This window comes from Geospiza fortis, unplaced genomic scaffold (assembly GCF_000277835.1).
Source record: "Geospiza fortis unplaced genomic scaffold, GeoFor_1.0 scaffold99, whole genome shotgun sequence".
Taxonomy (NCBI): Eukaryota; Metazoa; Chordata; class Aves; order Passeriformes; family Thraupidae; genus Geospiza; species Geospiza fortis.
Genome location: NW_005054521.1, coordinates 695,660 through 718,012, shown reverse-complemented (window position 1 = coordinate 718,012; position 22,353 = coordinate 695,660). Strand labels below are relative to the sequence as shown.

Here is a 22,353-nt window from a genome sequence, read left to right as displayed (position 1 = left end):
GGAAAGAAAATGATAAAAACATTGTACAGGTTTTGACATCTGCCCTGTGTTAGACCTCTGCTGTGTTTCTCCCTTGTGATTTGGCATTTGGGAACTGAAAACTGTTACTCGATGTCAACATAAAGCTGTTGGTGAGGAGTAGAGTTTTCTGTAGCATTCTGGAGAAAATTTTAGAACTTGAGAGTAAATTGACCTTAGCTCAAGACCTGTGTGGCTGTACCATGGAGTATTGCAAGCTGTGCTCTCTTTGTCCTGCTTGCATTGTTGCTTCCACAGCTGTGGTGGCACTGTCACTAGCAAAGCTGACTTTGGATGTGTAACTTCTTCCTATGCTAATAATATCTGCCATGAAAAGTAGGATTAGTGAGAACCAGATCCTGCCTCAATGGCTGTTCACAAAGAATTATCTGGAAATACAGCATAAAGAGATGACACAAAAAGGTGCTTCAGCTTATGGCAACATTGATATTGTTGGATCAGTGAGGCTTTTGCAAGCTTTGGGGCAGAAGGCTTAGATTAACCTTCTCTGCAGTAGCTAAAGGAGCTCTGCCAGGAGCAGCCTTGAATTCCATGACAAGGAGAGGGGAGAAGCTGAGAACCCCTGAGCTTGAAATGCAAACCCAACCCAAACCCCCCTGAGTTCAGAATTGCCTATGGGCAGGCAGTTTGCCCTGCATTTCACTTTGGCTTTCCTGGTATAATTAAGGCAGTGTTTTATAAATCCTAATTCGGCCTCAGTGCAGTTGTTGAAGGGAGTTTAGGGTGGCTGCACATCCTATTCAAGCATTGCCTTTTGTGTCTGGTGCCTTACTGAGTGAGAGGTGGTCACTGGGTGTTCACATTTTGTTTAAAATAGGAGCCCAGAGAACTCTTCCAGCTGGGACCTGTTAAGAGGAATATAATTAGATGGCACTTCAAGGTTAGCTGTGTGTACACGAAGGTGTATTAAGTACTGCTGTTTTAAAGGGATGTTAAAAGAATTTTAGCTTTTTTTTAGTATTTCTACTCAGAAATCCTGCCTGTGTGGTGTTCAGGTGGTCTTCCCTCCCCACTTTATCTTCTCCCTGCAAAAACAAATCATGACATGCCTCAAGATAGGGTGGAAAAGGGAAAGCTGACATAGGCAATTGCATAATAAATATAATGTAGATTTTTGTCTGCATTTGTATGCTTACAGTGAACATCCAGAAAGCTCAGGCTTCTCTTTTTAAAATAAATTGCAGCAAAAGATTAAAAAAAAACCTGCTGAAGTTCAAAGTGTTATGTAAAATGATTTCAGAATGATTTCATTCAGAGAAATGTTGTCTTACATTCTGTCTTCTGTAGATTTTTTCCAGCCCCTGGATCTGCAGAGGTTTCTTTCATAAGCAGGCCTGTGGTATCCCTTATTAGTTTAACTGGAGAAAAGGGACACAATTCTAGAGACAAAAAAGCATCCTCAAAACTGTAACTGTGTACTTTGAAGTGTCAGCTGTGATGCGTGGCTTAAGAAGAGGTAGTGTACACTTGCTGCATACAGCTGGTCTACTTTGTATCTTGGGATTATTGTGTCTCCCCACACTACTCATTTTGAGAACAGGAAATAAGTCAGAGATGCTTGTATCATTCTTTTGTGGTGCCTAACTGTACTTTAAAACTCCATATTTTCTCATTCTGCAACAGCTTTTTATTATGTCTAAAAATCTTGTTGTAACCCTGTGAGAGCAAAATACTAATTTGTTCTTTCCATTAGTATTTATTCTTGTTGTTCTTACAATCAGATACATACAGGTTTTATGTTAAAAATAAGGATAAGTTGCAATGGTCACTTGGGATATCCCAAAATTAAATATACTGTTGTGACCTTTTGGGTTCTGTATGTATGTATGCATTGAGATAATGTGACAATTTCATGTGGGTTTTTTGTGTAACAATGTTATGTTTTGATAGCCAGTAAAAACTGAAAGCATAGCAGCAAAATTAACTTTATTACTTTTGGGAATCAAATTAATTGGGTATGTTGCCTTGGGAATAATGCTAGCAACCTCCTGTTTGTCTGTGCTTTCTAAATTTTTGGTATGAATTTGAGGGAATATGGACATACATTAAAAAATACAGAGTCTTAGGGAAATAACCGTGTTATTTAACATTAGAAAAGATTAAACATTTTACTGTGAAAATTTGCCTGCTACATTCCCAGAAATGTTTTGAATGCTATTCCTTAAGAATGGTTTGGAAGCCAAGCCTTTTAAGGGCTGGAGTTGTCATTAGTGCCTCTCTCAGTTCCTTGAGATGGTGAAGAAAATGCTGTTGTGGTTTTGGGTGGGGTAAGATTCCTTTCTGGATAGGAGGGATTTTAGATGAGTGATTCTGGTGTATATATTTAAAATACTTGAAAGTTTGACTGTGGCTGTACTTTCTAATGCCATCTAGCCTGAAGTAATGATGATTGTGGGTATTTTTCTGTTTGGATTTTTTTAGGAGAGGTTTTTGCAATATGTGGGAGCTGCAGTGCTTTGGGAAATTGGAATCCCCAGCTTGCAGTGGTCCTCCAGACTGTGGATGAGTAAGTTGGTTTTGATTTTTGGTTTTTTGGGGGGATTTTTTTCTTCTGTTTTGAATTTTTTTTACTTATTCCATTTGAAGTAGCTGGAGTTCTGGAGCAACAAATTTATTTTGTCTTTGAGTTTGTAAACTCCTGAGCTGCGTGTACTGTTAGTAGAACTCCAGAATTTCTTGGGTTGCCCCTGAGCACTTTGAACGCTTAGGAATATGTTTAAGGAAATACAAAACTTGGGTGTGCTTTTCTAGTTATGGATGATGCTTCTGCTGTTGTGGTTGGCATTTCAGTAGTTTAGCTTTAGATACTTGGAGTAAGAAACTGCTTTGGGGCAATTCTCAGTCCCATGGCTGTGGAGCAAGTTATAGGAGATGTATAGGATAAAAAGAAAGTAAAGACTATAAAAAAATTATTATTGTGCTAGAAAGTGATAGGAAAGAGATTATTTAAACTGAGAGTTGCATTGAAATCCTTAAGGGGGAAGGGATGTACGTATAAGCATGAGTGTACATAAAAAAAGCTTAAATGCAGTGGAAAAATTCAGTATTTTCTTAAAATAGTGCCAGCTTATGGCAGATCTGAGGTGATGGAAAATAAGCTTTGCAGGCTGTGTCTGTAATTCTGTCAGTGACTGGCTGTGTGATCATGGATGAGTCTCTGAATCACTTCACCATGTTCTCCCCATCTGTTCAGTGGAGATGAGAACTCTTGTTCTCTTAGAGCATTTCAGATCTGGCAATCAAAAAGTTCAGTTTCAATTCTAAGTACATCTCGTGTTCTGTGCGTGTTTGGCTAAGGTGCTTTGTTATAACTTTCCTTGCAACAATACACTAGACTTTATTTTAGAATATTACTTAGACATGTGTCTGAGGTGGCTGTTAGGCTGTGTTTTGAAACTTACTTTTTTGGTTGGTTGCTTTCTTTTTTTCTTCACAGTATATTTGAGAAAAGATGGAAAACTACTGTAGAGCTTCCTAGAGGAATTCCTGTTCAGTATCGGTATTTTAAAGGATACTTTCTAGAACCTAAGGTATGTACAACCTTGTCTACTTTAAGTTGGCTCATCCTTAGGAAAAATTCCCATACTTGAAATAAAAAAAGGATTTCCTGAGTTAAACATGAAATATTTTTAGAAATAAGTCTTGAATTGCTACATATGAAACACTAAAACATTTGTGGAAATACTCACAGTTCAATTCTGGAGATACATGACCATATGCTCTTAACTGTAATTATATTCTCTTCTTTCTTTTATCAGTGTTAGTGTTCCAAAAATTTCAGTGGTAAGAAATCCCTGACATTATTATAAAGCTTAAATAATATGGTGAAGTTCTTATAGTTAGAATATAGTTGCATATGGACTTCAGCAGGGCATGGATCTCAAGTGATCCATGGAAGGGATGTGATAGTATGTGATATCTATCCTGTATGATAGGATGGAAGCAAGTGATAGTAGGAGAAAAATGGTCAGTGTAGGAGGTGCATTAAAAATTTAAAAGTTTTTAATATCACTGCAGATTTGTTTCTGTGAAGCATGAGAAGTATTAACCAGACTTTGTGCTGCATAATTAACATAAGTTAATGTCTTGAAGTGAAAAGGTGAAACAAGGGATGAGGCATCCCATTGTTTTCTGTATGTTTGTATGTAGGTATTTGCACGACTTGGAGGGGAAAAAAAGAGCCAAGAGACAGAGACAGATGTGTTTTTACAGGTATTGATGTCAAAGTTGCATATGACTTAAAGTTACATAAATTAGAGTTTAATGTATGTGACAGTGTACTGGTTTGTAAACATTGCACTAAGGCAGGGAGAAGTTCTTCAGATGGGAAGAGGTTGCATCCAGGAAAAAAAAAAAAGCTGGGCTAAGTTGGGAAAATAAGCAGCTACTCTTGAACTGTTTTTCATAATAAGTAATAACCTTAAGAAATTTAATGCTGCCTTTGCTGTCTTTCTTATTCTATTAATATCCTGTAGCTATTCACCCTGGGCTTTAGTTCCTCATTGAAACTGGGATTATGAAGGCTGTAGCTAAGTGTGCAAAGGAGTTACAGAACCATCTCATCAATACCTTTTAAAAATTTCAAATTACTGTCAAGAGCATGTAAGTTTTTGTCAGCCTTTTTTAACTAAAAAAAAAAATCACATTTGATGGAGGTATCATTTCAGTGAAGGGTACTAATTTCAAACGAAACACAGTTCTGATTTTTTCATTAGAGCATGTGAAATAGTCTAGTCAGAAACTGGTATTTAAATTGGTACTTTGAGGCAGAAGAAGGGAAGGCCAGTAACAGATTTCTTTTGCTAAGGTCAAACAGAGGCCAAAAGTAGATTAATTCTTACAGCTCAGCAGCTCTGGTGGGACACTTACATTTTTATTTTATTTTTCGCAAATGACCAGAAGTTTAAATGTAAGCAAATGTAACACACTCAAAAAACAAGAGTTAGTGAGCAGAGGCTGAGCCATGGTTGATAGACAATACAATTTCTGTTTTACCATTTGCAAAAGTTTACCCTCTGTATTGGTGAGTGTGTTTCTTTGAGTAGGTGCTCTGTATCTGCACCCTTATGCACCGTGTGATGCAGGGTCTGCCAAGGTAAGTATGAATTTAATGCAATACCAGCATAAAGAGCAGGAGAAAAGGAAACACCCTACAAAACAAAGTATGTGAATTCCTGGGGCGCAGGGTTGTCAGCTTAGTGGTGTCTGACTTGTACCTGTTAAATGCACAGGACTTTACTTCTTTTAAAATAAAGTCTTTTGAAGGAAAGGAATCCAGGTACAATGTAGTTTTCTTCCTCTTTTTGTAAACCTCTTGCAGAACAATGAAAAAGTAACAGGAATATCATGTACAGTATAGTGCAAGTGAGACAGTACATGGAGAACTTTAGCATTAAGGAAATGCTGATAAGGAAAATATACTTTTAAGTTAAATTATTCTGCCTATTTTATTTCAGAATTTTTTTCATTAGGCATTGCTTGTGATTAATCTCCTAAATTTGACAAGCTGGCAGTATATGATCTCTGACACTTAATCTTTATATCAATTTTATGTGTAGTAAAACAACAGTGTAATCTTATATTCAAGTCTGAGTATATGAATTTGACAACACATAGTTGGTAAATCATGCTGAGGACAGATCCACTTGAAGTTAGCAACTTCTACAGTAACTCCAGCTGTGAAGATGCTTGAGTTGGACATGGTGGAAAAGATGGGGCTGATACATCTTTACACAGAGAAATGATGGTTCCTAGATTGCCAACAGTAGTGCTACAGGCTAGATGTGAAAATAGAATAATTGACATTTTATTTAAAAAAAAAGCGTTGTCTTTTTCTCTCCTCCCTTTAAGAAGATCATAATTTGATCTTAAAATTTTTTTACGTGAAGGAAAGTATGATGTAATGGAAAGTCTTGTTTGTAGTGAAGCATATTGCTGTTAACATAATTGTGGTTATGTAAATAGAGCAGCGGTTTTTTTTAAATACTCAGTATATTGAAATTTGTAGAATTGTTGCATGAATACAAAATGTCCAAAGAACATTTTCCTATAAAACTGGTGTCAGGTCTCAGCTCCTGCGTATCAAGTGATTTTACTGTGTTGCAAACATTTTGATCTTAAGCCTTTAAAAAGAAAAATAAATACACACACTTGGATGAAAAGAGACAGTAACTTAAACTATTTTGGTCGAGGTTGTTCTTTCATTGAACGTAGTCTGGGATCAGTGAGCTCCCTGTGAGGATCTTCCTGGCTTTTATTCTACACTCACTTTCTGTTTGTGGCAGTGGGTTGTGAGGGGCTTTGTGTGAGGCACACCAAAACTCCCTTGGCTGGAATTGGTCTACTGTGTATCTTGAGTTTTAGAGGAATAATGTTACATGCATTGCTTGCATGATGCATATTCAAAAACCTGAGTAAGGAACACACCTTAATCTGTCCAGCTGTGTTCTGTATTTGCTTTTAAAACTGTAAATAAGCATGCAAGTTCAGGGTTACTTCTTTCAAGGCAAGTGTGAAATAGCTAAGCTGTCTGTGCATGTAGCAGGACTTCAAAAACTGGATTGGAGGACATTTTTCACACTTTCTGCTTAATTACAGAGGTTTCAAATGAGAGTTAGATTTACTTTTTTAAAATGCAATTAAATAAATCCATTTAGCGCCTGGACTGTAGTAATAAAGATGAAACTTAGACCTACACTCAGTAATTAATGCCTTAGAAAGCTTTTTGTAGATTAAGAACCCGTGGTTGTCATGATAGTAACAAAGACATTATTGTCTGCTGAGATAGCAGATTGTGTGTGAAACTGTTACTGGAAATACCAGAGCTATAAAATCTCTACTGAGCTCAGCATTTCCTGCCAGGTGACTTCTGTGTGCTGCTGCCTTGCAAGTTGGATGCAATGCCTGAATGGCTTTAATTATTCAGTTTAGTGCTTAGTTATTGTCTTCTACATGGTATAGAAATCCAGAGAGATTTTGGCCAGAAATGCAGCTTTAGCAATTAAGTCTAATTTAGCTGTTTCATATTATTGAAGTAGATTATTATTCTTGAAACACAGTTTTAATTAGTGAAGTGCCCTTGGATAAATGTGTTTGTGTGGCGTTTTTAAGATTTGGTTTGGGTCGTCCCCCCCCAATGCCTACTCTATTGCGATGCCTTAAAGCAGGAACCTTGGAACTGATCTCCTAAATTACCATTTAAGCATCCACAGAAGTGTTTTCATTATTTAATTGTACTGAGTACCCAGGACTTCATGCAAATGGTGCATCTGCATCGAACCTCAGAACCATTAGGCTAGATAGGCATTTTTCCCTTCATTTCAAAAGTGTCTAATGACTGCTGGGGAGGGAGGCCCCAGCTTCTCATAATGGAAGATGATTTGATTTTTAAAGAAAGTTCTTGAATGTTCTTTAAAAACTTGAAAATTGAATCAGATAATCAGCTAATCAAGATCAAGCGACAATATTCGTGTTGGCTTTTACAAAAAAATAACAATGTGTGTAGTAGTAGAAAAAGATCCACAGTGTCACTTACCTTAGTGTACTGCCCATGAGATGCTTGATGTGACATTTGAATGGATGCCCTCTTAAGACTGTCCTCTAGACACTCTCCTTTTAGGCAACGTTAACATACCGTTAATATTGATGACACCTCATTTACTTCTACTGCTCAGCTGGCTGCTTTTCAGATGTGGTCAGTATATGCCACAGAAATGACATTACTCTTTTGACCTCATTGTAACAATGGCTTCTGTTACATGTAATTGAAACGTTTTTTAAATGCCTGTAAACTCAGAGAGGGTCTGAGTGGGGATTGAGAGGGTTTTTAATGATGTCTGTGCCTGTTCTCTAATCAATTGCCCTTTTTTTCCAGGTAGCTTTGCTTGGCTCTTCTTAGTATGGAAAGTGTTTAGGGTTCCTGGGATTAAATGCACAATCAGTCCATTGTATTCCTTTCAGGAGAGGAAATTGTGCTGAATGTATCTGGCATAGTGTCCTTACTGTTGGGATAATGTTATTCAAATTCATTCATCATTTTAGAACCTGACTTTAGAATGGACAGTTACAGTAGTGTAAGAAATAAATTGGTATTTTCATACAATACATTGGGGGTTTTACAAGGAAAAAACCTTTGCTTACTTTCTGAAGGAGACAGCTTAGTCCATGTTAGGAGGATTTGCATTGCCCAGGTTCACAAACTAAAGCTGTACACATGTTCGTGGGAGCTGCTGTTGGAGATCTTGCATGCATGGTGAGAGTAAATGGCAGCCTCCCTGCTGACAAACATGGTTTGCAGCTTTGGAAACAGTCATTGTGACAGGCAAATGTCACTGTGTTGTGAAAGAAGGGGAAAGAAACTTCTCATTATTTACTTTTCTAGAAATCCTAAGTGTGGTCACTGTGGCAGCAATGAGAAGTTGGGAGCTAAAACTGCCCCATAACAGGAATAAACTGGAAGCAGTAATATAATTTTATTTGTATTTTACATGCATTCTGTCTTTAAAACATAACTAAGCATATGTGGTTTATTCTGACACGACATTTAAGTGTGGATGCCTCTGAACTCATTAGGAACATTGCTTCAGCTGAGACTCGCAGAGCAAAGCCATCCTACTGAGCTCTTGTTAAATGTTTGGTGTTTGCTTGCTGTTAACTCACCCAAAGGCTTGGGAGATTAAATGTGCTCAGTGTATGTCAAGAAATCCCATCTGCATGTGAAGAATTTGTTGGGTGGGGTGTAATGGAACAAAGCATTTTGATGCTGTGTAATTTCACTGCTGAGTCTGAAGCTTGTCTGGATGTCCCTGTGGGTCTGAAATCTGTTTAAACAAGAACCTGAGCTAGGGGATGAGCTGGAATGGAAGTTTCCATGTCCTTGGCAATAGTAGCAAATTTTTTTGGAAATAAGAGTTACTTAGGCCCCAAAACATCAAAATGACGAATTGCAGCTGTTTGACAGTGGGTTTTACATCTGATAGAAACAACTGTGCCATGCTAGGGGAACCTTCTCAGGGTGACTGAACTGGTAATTAGGCATGTTCTCTCTGTTGTTAAGCTGTGGTTACCTCAAAGCTTTGACCTAGAAAGCTATTTCAAAGTTAAATTGTTCTGAAAGAAGAGTCTGTGTTACTGTTCTGGTTATCTGAGTCTTGGCCATGTTTGTCAACAAATGTATTCTTTTGGTGGACAATATTTTCTTTTTAATGAAAGTATCTCATTTATCCTGCTCCAGCTGGAATAGCCTGCAGGGTCTTCATTGCTGGCTGATTGGATCAGTTATTTATGTTTTAATTAGATGATAAATAACTTGCTTTCCAGTACCACAACTAAAATAACTGTGTTTTATAGTCTTCGAATTTAGCAAGGCAGATTTTGAAGGAGAACTCACCCCTGCAACTGCTATGTGCATGAGTAGGTGCTGAGTGCTGTTTGGAATTGGATATGTGGGGAATGTTTTTCATAAACCGTTGATGTAGCTTGAGAACAAAGTGAGCACCCCTGATTAATTCAGAGATTTTTTTTTTTGGTATCAGAAGGAAACTAAAGTAGTCCAGCAGAGCATCTGTTAGCAGTAAAGGTTTAATGATTCCATGTAACTTTTCTGCCATGTCAGACTGTCAAAAGTTTTGTCATATGTATTCACAACACATCAAACAGTCATCAGCAGTTGCAGGGGTAAGAAGCCTCATCTGTTTTCTTTCTTTCTTTTTCTTTCTTTCTTTCTTTCTTTCTTTCTTTCTTTCTTTCTTTCTTTCTTTCTTCTTCAGTCTTTTTCTCTCTCTGTTCCTCTCCCTTTCTTCTTCTTCTTTTACTTCCTTAAATCTCAAGTTTAGTTCACAACCATCCCAAACAGCTTCATGGGTACAAAGTCAGATCTAACAAAAGAAATTATTGCAGACATTTAACTTTTAAATTACAGACTATCGATGGTCCCTGCGAAGTCATAGTTCACACGTGGGAGACTCATCTACAACCACGATCAATTACCCCTTTAGGTATGGGCATCAACTGCATCTGTTTGAGGCATATGCATAAGATTGCTGATATGCTGCACACTGGTTAGAGGGATTGATAGCTATAGTTTTAAAATACTTAAATTTATTAATGTGTGGGAGATATAGACTTTTTCTTTGCACGACATGGGCCTTACTCTCAAAATATATATATGGATATATACATAAGTGGCTTCAAAATGGAAGTGGGTGTGAAATTATTTGCTGTCATCCTTAAGATTATGTGGGTTGGTTTTTTACTAATTTGAAATTTTAATAATTTTCTGTAAGCTTAATTCTTTGAGACTAAGGATCCATATGATCTTTTTTAAAGAAAAAGAGGGGAGGGTGTGAAGTCACTGCTGTTTTTTATTTAAGTACTATTTAATTAGTAAAATTTTAAACAAAAGTGTTTAATTAGGCTTCTATAAGTAAATGGATTAATGAAAATAGAAACATGAATGTACTTATTTACCCGTCAATTTAGCAGAAATGTATTTTGCTGAAAGAAAGGGTGGCATGCAGACTTGCATATGAGTTACTAATGCTTTTCTGAACAGGGAAAAATTTGGGTTTTAAAAGTGACTGAAATAACCTTTGAATGTAGCTTGTAGTTTAGATCTCTTATGCTGCTATGTCATGTTTTATGCACTGTCTTTTCTAGCACATAAAAATACTATTTTCTCCACACTTAGAAGTTTACAATTTTTAAGAAACTTTCTAATTATTTGAAAAAAATGTCTTTTAGAAGGTAGGTGGTATCAAAGAATCTGTTAGTCATTAAAAGTACCATGATCATGTTCCGTTCTCCCTTTGCCCTTTTTTTTTAATTTCGGTTGAATTAGTAGTGTTTCTATTCCTGTAAGAAGATTATTTCTGTATTTGTCAGTAACTGATAAGAGAAGCAACCTATCCACTGCTAGGGCCTAGACTTCAGGTTTAGATTACCTCGTTCCAAGTTGAGATTTTTTTTTTTACCCCAGGTAATACTCAATTCTTCATAAACAGTTTTTAAGAAAATGCAGCAATGCACAGTATGTTAGCACTGGGTCATTTTGATCCTAAATTGTTGCCTGTGGTTATTAAGAAATTAGGTTAGGAGCCAAATGATTCTTAGGGGAAAAAAGGGATTAACCACTGTAGAGGCAAAATTATGTGAAGTTTTATGTTTTGAGAAAATGGATGGTTTGTTTAGACTATCTGTTCTGTTAATGCTGATGAATTTACTTAGTGCCTTAGGATTTCAGTTCTTAAAGCTTTGGAAAGACTAAGGATAAAAGTAAGTGTGAAGTGAGTGTTTTCAGTATTTCATGCTAGGCTGGTTTCTGTCATGTGGGCAGAATAAGCATTTTAATTGTGATTGACTCGATTAAAAAACTTTAAATGTGCAGCAGGACAACTTTCTTGTATGTTTGCAAGAAAATTTAATGTCTTTGACACTACTTTGACAAGTAAAGCATCTTAGATACTAGTGGGATGTAGTTAGCAGCAAAATACTGCAGCAAGCCAGAAAGTAGTGCAACCTTTTTATTCTCAGTTCAGATTACTTAAAGTGAAATGTGGTATTTTGTGTGTTGGTTGATTTTTTTTTGTGCAGAAACTGAGAAAAAACATAAATTGAGATCAATCTTTATAGAAGGTTGAAAAAAACATGCTGCTTTGTCTGTTTCAGTTTTCCTGCATTTTTTTAGATACACTTTTTAGACGTGAAGTGGAGAAGTAGAATTAATTTAACTTGGCAATGACTTTTAAATGTGAATACTAATTACTTTTTTCTATTCTTTTCCGTTCCTTTTAATTCTAGAAAATAAAATTACTGTCGATGATGGAGACTTTGGAATCTGTAGTAAGTGAGATATATTAACCTTTATTCCTTAACATGAATTTAATTTAAACAAGGTTAAGTCTTGTAATTGAAAATTGTTTGAGATTGTAGGTTTTGAGAAGAATTGCCTATGATCATTTTCTCTGCTTTTACAGTTATTTTTGTATCCAGCATTTGTGAAATCACACTCAGGCTCTTATCCCTTCTAATCTTAATAGAAGAGTGCTAGGAAGAGTTGAAGTCTTGTCACTCTGATGATGTTAAAGGTTGAAATTTGGGAACTATAAATCATGAGCATGCATTTTTGAAAGTACAGAATAGGCTTAGCTTTCTCTTAATACCTAGCCTTAGAAAAACTCCTCATGCCTGGAAAAACACTGAATTTACCCACTCTGCCTCTTCAGTCAGAGATGCAGCTGCCGAAGGGTTCTTGTAAGCCCACAGCTCATGTTCTTTTGTGTGCACAAATGTCTCACTTCTGACAGTTCTGACCCACCTCTCACATAATGTTCCATCCTCTGACACTGAAAGTAACTCCTTACCATACCTCATAAATCTTTCTTCAAGCTTTTCCATTTCCCCCTCATATCCTCATCAAATGATGGGTTTGGCTCTTTAGGAACTCTTCGAAACTGTGGGGTTTGCTTCAGCACCTGATTTGCAGCTTGTGCTTCTGGTCCTCCTGCTTGCAGGCTTTCCTTGTTTTGGTGTTCAGGATGAGGATTCTCCATGCTTTTCATCAGAACTGTTGCTGTACCCTATCCTGCAGACTTGCACTGCTTTACTGGCACTGATTGTGATGGGCTAATGGACACACCTGTATCTCATCAGAAACAGAGAGCCTCTGACTGCTTATGAACCTTCAGAGTTCCTGTCAGTATTATTCCATGTGAGAGATCCAAGGGCAAGGGCATGTTGCTCAGTGCTGTCCTGCAGATAGTTAACACATGATCATTGTTCCTGTTTAATCCCATTAAAATCCAGCAGACAGCTGCAGTTCCTGTTGGCTGCTCTGGGTAGTTCAGAAAGACTGGGGGAAGGCTGCACCAAACTTCCTGCATTACTGTAGATCAAGGCTGGTGATAAGGAGGATTATCTGGAAGGTGATGGCAAGAGGAACTGCCTAGATCTCCCTAAAATGAGTTACTAAAGTGTCTTCTCCCTTCTGTTTGGCTTTTGATAGATGGTATTAAAACTGTGGATGCTGGGTGGCTGACATGTCAGACAGAAATCAGGCTACGTCTGCATTATTCTGAGAAACCCCCTGTACTGATTTCTAAGAAGAAATTTAAAACATCAAGGTTTAGGTAAGAGTTGCTCATCTCAGTATGCAATTTACCTCATGTTAATTGTCAATATTAGGGCTATTTTTTTTTACTTAATTGATGTAGCCTTTAAATTAATTTTGGGTTACTAATAGCCCAGTTTCCAAGTGTTAAACCACAAATATTTACTCCATAATTGTCTTGGTGTTTCTTGCTTTTTGGCTGGAACTGTAGTGTTCTTAAATCAGTTTGGTGCTTTTCTCTGCAGAGGTGCCTCAAAAAGCAGGCATTTTTGTAACTCCACAGTTAATTGTCAGAAATGGGTATCTTAGCCCTGGTGTTTTGAGGACTGCGCTGTTGCACACAGTGGATAAGGATTTGGCTGGGTGGTTGCCCTGGCTGTTGTGGTCAGCAGCTTGATGTCCCAAGTGAAAACCAGGGATGAGGTGTGTCCCTCAGGGGTTGGTGGTGTTGGTGACATGGCAGATAGGGTTGAGTGTTCCTTCAGTAGTTTGCTGATGACAGCAGCCTGAGGGGTGCAGTCACACTGGAGGGAAGGGATGCCATCCAGAGGGAGCTTCAGAGGCTTGGGAGTTCAGATCTCACTAAGACCAAGTGCAGGGTCCTCCGCTTGAATTGGAGCAACCCCAAGTGCAGGCTGGGTGGAGAATGGATTGAGAGCACCCTGAGGAGAAGGACTTGGGAGTGTTGGTGATGAGAAGCTCCATGTGACCCAGCACTGCACACTTGCAGCCCAGAAGGCCAAGTGCATTGTGAGCTGCAGCAGCAGCAGTGTGGCCAGCAGGTGAGGAGGGGATTCTGGCCCCCTGCTCTGCACTGGTGACGCCCCACCTGGAGAACTGCATCCAGCTCTGGGACCCCCAGGCTAAGAAGTGCCAGAGATGCAGCTGCCGAAGGGTTCTTGTAAGCCCACAGCTCATGTTCTTTTGTGTGCACAAATGTCTCACTTCTGACAGTTCTGACCCACCTCTCACATAATGTTCCATCCTCTGACACTGAAAGTAACTCCTTACCATACCTCATAAATCTTTCTTCAAGCTTTTCCATTTCCCCCTCATATCCTCATCAAATGATGGGTTTGGCTCTTTAGGAACTCTTCGAAACTGTGGGGTTTGCTTCAGCACCTGATTTGCAGCTTGTGCTTCTGGTCCTCCTGCTTGCAGGCTTTCCTTGTTTTGGTGTTCAGGATGAGGATTCTCCATGCTTTTCATCAGAACTGTTGCTGTACCCTATCCTGCAGACTTGCACTGCTTTACTGGCACTGATTGTGATGGGCTAATGGACACACCTGTATCTCATCAGAAACAGAGAGCCTCTGACTGCTTATGAACCTTCAGAGTTCCTGTCAGTATTATTCCATGTGAGAGATCCAAGGGCAAGGGCATGTTGCTCAGTGCTGTCCTGCAGATAGTTAACACATGATCATTGTTCCTGTTTAATCCCATTAAAATCCAGCAGACAGCTGCAGTTCCTGTTGGCTGCTCTGGGTAGTTCAGAAAGACTGGGGGAAGGCTGCACCAAACTTCCTGCATTACTGTAGATCAAGGCTGGTGATAAGGAGGATTATCTGGAAGGTGATGGCAAGAGGAACTGCCTAGATCTCCCTAAAATGAGTTACTAAAGTGTCTTCTCCCTTCTGTTTGGCTTTTGATAGATGGTATTAAAACTGTGGATGCTGGGTGGCTGACATGTCAGACAGAAATCAGGCTACGTCTGCATTATTCTGAGAAACCCCCTGTACTGATTTCTAAGAAGAAATTTAAAACATCAAGGTTTAGGTAAGAGTTGCTCATCTCAGTATGCAATTTACCTCATGTTAATTGTCAATATTAGGGCTATTTTTTTTTACTTAATTGATGTAGCCTTTAAATTAATTTTGGGTTACTAATAGCCCAGTTTCCAAGTGTTAAACCACAAATATTTACTCCATAATTGTCTTGGTGTTTCTTGCTTTTTGGCTGGAACTGTAGTGTTCTTAAATCAGTTTAGTGCTTTTCTCTGCAGAGGTGCCTCAAAAAGCAGGCATTTTTGTAACTCCACAGTTAATTGTCAGAAATGGGTATCTTAGCCCTGGTGTTTTGAGGACTGCGCTGTTGCACACAGTGGATAAGGATTTGGCTGGGTGGTTGCCCTGGCTGTTGTGGTCAGCAGCTTGATGTCCCAAGTGAAAACCAGGGATGAGGTGTGTCCCTCAGGGGTTGGTGGTGTTGGTGACATGGCAGATAGGGTTGAGTGTTCCTTCAGTAGTTTGCTGATGACAGCAGCCTGAGGGGTGCAGTCACACTGGAGGGAAGGGATGCCATCCAGAGGGAGCTTCAGAGGCTTGGGAGTTCAGATCTCACTAAGACCAAGTGCAGGGTCCTCCGCTTGAATTGGAGCAACCCCAAGTGCAGGCTGGGTGGAGAATGGATTGAGAGCACCCTGAGGAGAAGGACTTGGGAGTGTTGGTGATGAGAAGCTCCGTGTGACCCAGCACTGCACACTTGCAGCCCAGAAGGCCCAGTGCATTGTGAGCTGCAGCAGCAGCAGTGTGGCCAGCAGGTGAGGAGGGGATTCTGGCCCCCTGCTCTGCACTGGTGACGCCCCACCTGGAGAACTGCATCCAGCTCTGGGACCCCCAGGCTAAGAAGTACATGGAGCTGTTAAAGTGAGTCCAGAGGAGACCATGGAGCTGCTCAGAGGACTGGAGCACTTCTGCTGTGCACACAGGATTAGAAATTCTGTGTTCTTCAGCCTAGAGAAGACTCTGGGGAGACCTTTGCAGCAGTCCCTAAAGAAGGACTTTGGACCAGGGCCTGGAGTGATAGGACGAGGGAGAACTGAAAAAGGATAGGGTTAGATGAGATATGAGGAAGACATTCTTTAGTGTGTGGGTGGTGAGGCACTGGCACAAGTTGTCCAGAGTTGTAGGTGCTGAAACCCAAGTGTTCAAGGCCAAGTTGAATGGAGCTTGGAGGAACGTGGTCGAGTAGGGGTCCCTGCCTGTGGTAGGGGGGTTAGAACTAAATGATCTTTAAGATCCCTTCCAAACCAAACCATTCCATGGATCTGTTATACTTGAATTATTTCTTTTTTCTCAGTTTTGATTTGATTTCCCCTCCCACCAATTCCAGATTTGCTGATGAGGGGAAGATTTATTTAATATGATGCTCTTCAGTGAGATTTAATACTTACATTGCATTCTGTACAGCTTTGACTTTTTTCCTTGCATGTTATAGCAGGTAGAGAGAACAATTTCTGAAGCCAGCTTCTTGTCTAAGTTGAATGGTTGAAATAAAACTTGATAAGCTAGATGCATTCACTAAACACTCTGTCCTAAAATGCTGGATCTGTCCAGTAGTTTCTGTGACTGTCACTCGCTATGGCAGTGTCATTTTTCAAGTTTCTGGAATAGCTGTATTGTAACTTCTTTTCTTTTTTTTATGAGGATATATTTCAATGCAGACTTGGTGTAATAGAGTTCCATGATATTAATTATTTCTTTGAGATATGACATCAGTTTTACTGGTGACTTGGCATCTATAAATGATAATCCTGTATCTCATCTGCTGTGTCTGTGATGCAGGAAGGGATTTGGTTTACTCATGTATGCTTACTTCACTGACATAACCAATTTTATTTGGGAGGTTTGCTCTGTGTGATAAAGGACTCTGAGTCCTATAGAGAGGCTTGTGGTTCTCAGTCCAGGATTTTTCAGAAATCCATTCAGTTTAAATGCTCATTCAGGATTCTTCAAGGGATTTAATTACTTCTATCTATTAGAGATACTTATCTGCCTTATCAGAGAGACATAGCAGCAGCCACTAGTGTTCAAGGCTTGATCTGGATGATGACTGCTGATTTCAAGTGTTTTTCATTAGCTTGTTGGCATTATGGGTGTCAACCTGTACAGGAAGGCTGTTTGTTTGGCAGCCCAAATAGTCTGGTGGAGTGCTGCTCCTCAGACCCCTAGTAGAGTTTTCATATTTGCCCAGGTTCAACTTCTAGCAGTGACTTGAGCACTGAAATCTGACTAAAATAGGATTTAGACAATGGCTGCAAACTCTTGCTCATGTGAGGAACCTCTGTATACAGTCCTGTTCTAGATCTTCATCGTTTGTAAAGGCACTGCAGTGGCTTAACCATTTGTTTTGTGTTTCTGGATGAGTAGAGTAAAATTGACCCTAGAAGGCCTAGAGAAGGATGATGATGAAGAGGGCCAAGACAAGACATCCCCTACTGTTCCCCAGAAAATGGCAAACACGGTGGAGTTCTCCTTGATCAGTAACGACGACTACAAATGTCGGCACTCTCAGCCAGACTGTGGCTATGCCTTGCAGCCAGACCGATGGATAGAATACACAATACAAACCATGGAGCCTGATAACTTGGAGTTGATATTTGATTTTTTTGAGGTATGTCTCTTTACCCCTAAGAAGCAACTCCAGTCTGCCTTTTGGAGCTCAATTGGTGGGAAGATTTCATTGTTGAAACAGAGCTACTGCCTGATGTTCTTCATCTTTTGGATTTATATACACAAGTGTGAGACTACTGACTCCCAGCCCATTGTAGGAAGGTTTTTGGGAGCCTTGATGCGACACAGGGACACAGGAAGTTTTTCAATTCTGCTTATTTAGAAGTCAGTACAAATTAGACTTGAATCTCTGTGTGTGCAGTATTGCATGCTGTTAGGTTGGCTTGATATTAATCCTTAATCAGGACATTAATCCTTTATCAGCTAAGTTATACGTCTCCTGCTTCAGCCTGTACAATGTGTATATGAACTGGTTATATCACAACTACTGAATCTAAATTTTTATATTATAAGCAAAAGACATTTCTCTGAACTAATTCATGCAGATTAAAACTGGATTCTCACTATTGTTTGTGTTGTTTTGCACTGTTTTTCCCCTGAAAGGTCTTAGTATTTGAAGTTCTTTTTAAAAGAAAGCAACTTACAGAGAATAAGGTTTTTTAAGCATTCTCTTTTTGGTCTGAAAATGCCTTCAGGATCACTTACAATCATAATTGTAAAAAGTGTCTACATAGTTCCTGAACTTGACTGTGGTCAAGTGCACATTCTGTATATTAATTCTTCCCTGCAAATGCATACCAAGGTTTTAGCATTTTAAGCATAAATATTATTCCAGTTAATTTTTGTCCTAAACAAGGCTTGGGCATTTTAGAAGACAGACTATTCCATGCATGCTATTTTGATGTGAAAAGCTTATGAGATGTAAGGGGTGTGAAAGAAAAATGTGAGTTTTGTAGTTTTCTGTTAAAGTTTTCATTTTCCTGATAGTAATTCATAACTCGCTGTTACATTAAACAATTTTAGCTGAAATTAGTGTTTTGTGTAACACACAAGAAACCTATGTTGTGTCAAGCCAGAAGAGTTTGTTTAGAATTCTCACTCACATCTAACAGTGGGGGTTTTGGGTTTTTGTTTGTTTTGTTTTCAGGAAGATTTAGGTGAGAAGGTAGTACAAGATGATGTGCTCCCAGGTCACGTAGGCTCTGCCTGCCTCCTGTCATCCACAATTGCAGAACTTGGAAAGAGAGCTGGAGTTCTTACACTTGCCATTATGAGCAGAAATCCAAGGAAGACAATTGGAAAAGTTAGAGGTACAGTTGATGCCAGCGACAGATGCAGATAACTTTCCTCAAAGCCATCTGCTGTTTACTAACATGTGAAACATTGCTGTTTTTCTTGCAGTGGACTACATAATTATCAAACCTATCCAGGGATACACTTGTGATATGCAGGCTTCATATGCAAAGTACTGGAAACCAAGAACAACTCTGGATGTTGGACACAGGGGAGCAGGGAATTCAACAACAACCACTAAGTAAGTTTGTTTGCATTTTAAACTGGAGAAATTGTTTTGTGTCACTGACATCAGTTGAGGAACTGGACAGTTTGAAAAGCTGCAACCCATAGTCATTTACTTCAGTATCAAGTTGTGGGTATTCTCTAAAACAAAACTTCTGATTTGTGTTTCTGTTGTTTCAATTCTGTGCTATAATGCATCTAACAAGCCCTTTTTCTTGGCTGTTGTTTCAGGCTTGCTAAAGTTCAAGAGAACACCATTGCATCCCTCAGGAGTGCTGCTAGTCACGTATGTACACACATTTTCGTACACACAGCACCTGTCTAGTGCAAACTAAGTTGGCTTGTACACTTAATTTGCATGATTCAATACAGTGAATGGTAATTGAACTGATGTAAATTAGATAAAAATCACTGTGGAAATTGCCTGAGTTATGGGAAGTTAATAGGTTAGACTCTCATTCTCAAGTCCCTTAAAAAAATCAAAACTTCCATTTAGTATATTCTGCTGGTATTCTAATACAGGGAGAATTTGAATCTCAACCCTCTAAAGACAATTTGAACAAATGAATCAAATTTTGGCACTGCTAGAGTCTGTCAGCATCCTCTCACGCGGTAAAGGTCTTGCTCAGGGGACTGCTGTGTACTGAGACTTGCTGTCTGAAAATGTGACTTGGGAGCTGAGCTGGTAGAATAAACCAGTCCTTGTTTTGGTGTTTGCTGCAGTGAAGACTTGAAATCCTAAGACAGAACTTCCAGTTTGGGTGATAATAGCTCCATGTGCCTAAGTTCTGTGTTGGAGGTGGTCGCTTTTATTTCTTCCAATAATCTTGATCACTGTACAAAACTGTAGATCCTAAATGACTGTTTTGAACAGTAGTTCTTAATCCCTGAGTGGACACTACAGGTTTTTAGACAGGCTTTTAAAATGCTCACAAGAAATATGCATTGAGGCAGAAATTGGCTGTGAAGCCATCAGCAGCATCACTAGAGAATTGTTTTCATCTATTTGCAGATTGAAAAGGCTGAAAGCCACCACTTTGAAAGTATTTCTGCTGAGAAAAGGGCTGAAAAAAACCCCCATGTCCTATTTTTTCTCTGTGCTGATTGGAAAAGTGGGTGTCAGGGTGATAATTTGATGAATGGTGTTCTTGGAGGCCTTCAAAGGAATGACTTGCAGACAGTCAATATAAGTAAAAAACTCCAAACCTGTTACTGTCTTTGTCTTTCTTTCTGGGCCTCCCTCTTTTCTGGAAGACTGTACTTTTGGATCTGTCTTCCTTTTTTAAAGCCTAACAGAAAATTATTTACAGCTGAAAAGGGCAGGAGAATGCTGGAGGCAGCTATTTCTGCTCTTGCACAGATTATAACACACTGCTGCTGTGTTACTCCAGAAGTTTGTTCTATATGGAATATCTCCCTAAAGCCTTGGCAGTATGGAGCCATCACTTGTCTCTTGGTGTGGTGATGGGGAGGAGGGAGGAAGATGCCTCAAAGTTATCTGTGTTTAAAATATTTGTGTCTAAAATATATTGTCTTGGTCTTTCTCTGTAATCAGGTTCACAAGACTTGAATCTTATTAGAGGGTTTTACAAGATTAAGCAAGATGTATCTATATCTATAATGTATGTGTATATATATATATGTCTGTATTATGGTAATTAGGATAATTTGCCATGTATTTATTTCATTTTAATAATCCATTGCTGAGCATGATTTGATTTAACTGGTAACAGCCAGGTTACCAGTTAAATCAATGCCAGCTTGATGTCCAGGACCTGTGAATACTTGACTATACTTGCATGCTGTTCTGTAGTCCTTGTGCATAAGTAATTAATGGGCTTTTGTTTTGTTCTGTGTGATTTTCAATTTTCTGCAGGGAGCAGCATTTGTGGAATTTGATGTACATCTTTCTAAAGATCATGTGCCTATAGTATACCACGATCTCACATGTTGCATGGCCATGAAAAAGGTAAAGAAGATAATAGCTGTATTTTATGTATAGATATGTCCATTCTAGAAATGTAAAATGTTAAGCTCTCATAGAAATAATTGTGGGCTCTCAAGGGATAGAATGGCAATAAACATGCAGCATTACTTAGTGCATAGAGCAGGGAAGTTGAGTTTTTTCCTTTTGATGTTATAGCAACAGCATTTCAGATGCATGGTTTGGCACTCTTCAAGCTCACATTGTGGTTACTATTTAGCTTCTTTCTGACTTAAGATTTGGAAGAAAAAAGCAGACAACTCTGCTATATTCTGTGGTGCCTATGGGGCTCTCTTATACTGAGGCCTGAATGTTTGCATTCTGTCCTGTTCTGCTTATCTTCCCTCCTAGTCCTAGCAGTGAATCCAAAGAGAGATTGCACAGCACACTGCTCTGTCTTCTTGGCACTGGGTCTTGTTTTTCAAATTCCCACACTCAATGCAGTATTGCACGTTTTAAGAAGCTTGGTTTAGAACAGTGTGGAAATGGAACTTTGACTGAAGGGAATGAATATTCAGTGTATCTTCACTCAGTATTGTCTTGCTCAGTAAAAATTTCTTAGTGAAGAGGGGAAGTGAGAAATGGACAGGTTTTTTTTGACACCAGGTCTTTATTTTGGGAGTGGTCTGTGTGAGTTTTACCCCAGGACATTTATATTTTTTATTAGTTTCTGAGACATTGGATAAACAGCAGTAAAGTGAACTGCCTTGGAATATTTTTTACTGCATTTCTTTACTTGTAAACATCTTTCCTGAATACATTAACCAATCAAGTTTTTAGAGAATAATTATGCTAATGTTTTGGGAGGAAAGAACTTTAAAGCCTCTGACTTGCATGAAAGACAAAACACTGGGTTTCTTTCAAATTGTTTTATGCTTTTAAGTGCCTGTGGTTGTCTTGTGAAAATGGATCATCTCATTCATAAGATATCACTTGTATCTTTATCAATAGAATAGGAAATTGCCTTTATGGCTACTTTATGAAAGGGGTGGGGGTTTTTTGTTGTTTTCAGTGATGCTTAATTATGTGTTGGTTCTCTTCAAAGAAACTGGATACGGAGCCTTTGGAGCTGTTTGAGATTGCAGTCAAAGAACTCACATTTGATCAGCTGCAGTTGTTAAAGGTATTGTTTCCTTGGCTACTACAATATGCTGTGTGTAGAATTTTATGAAACTTGGAGGTTTTGGGAGTAACTACAGATAGTTCTGGAGAGTGCAGTTTTAAAAATTGGACAAACAGAACAATTAGGTAATTCCAAGAAAAATACATTTGAACCATTTTTACAACTTGGATAAATTACTTTTATCCTCTAGAAATATGGTATCTAATTTTCAAATGGTAAAGGGACTGTGTTGAACTGCTCTACCTTCCAAACAGAAGGGCCTTGTCTAGATAAAAAGGGATGAGTGGGCTAC

The 22,353-nt window shown here is 38.8% G+C and overlaps 1 protein-coding gene across 4 annotated transcripts in view; it reads left to right on the top strand.

Annotated features, from left to right (window-relative positions):
- Positions 1-22,353, top strand: part of GPCPD1 (glycerophosphocholine phosphodiesterase 1) — a 36,428-nt gene that overhangs the window by 1,092 nt on the left and 12,983 nt on the right. For 2 of the 4 annotated variants that reach the window (XM_031063686.1, XM_031063689.1), the window contains exons 2-13: positions 2,461-2,545; positions 3,476-3,569; positions 4,189-4,251; positions 9,959-10,034; positions 11,836-11,877; positions 13,040-13,163; positions 17,293-17,536; positions 18,584-18,746; positions 18,838-18,970; positions 19,186-19,240; positions 20,831-20,923; positions 21,984-22,061. In XM_031063686.1, coding sequence (XP_030919546.1) covers positions 2,461-2,545; positions 3,476-3,569; positions 4,189-4,251; positions 9,959-10,034; positions 11,836-11,877; positions 13,040-13,163; positions 17,293-17,536; positions 18,584-18,746; positions 18,838-18,970; positions 19,186-19,240; positions 20,831-20,923; positions 21,984-22,061 — 1,250 coding nt within the window. The remainder of the gene's footprint in view (positions 1-2,460; positions 2,546-3,475; positions 3,570-4,188; positions 4,252-9,958; positions 10,035-11,835; positions 11,878-13,039; positions 13,164-17,292; positions 17,537-18,583; positions 18,747-18,837; positions 18,971-19,185; positions 19,241-20,830; positions 20,924-21,983; positions 22,062-22,353) is intronic. The other 2 variants (XM_031063688.1, XM_005429085.2) reach the window with 2 other exon arrangements.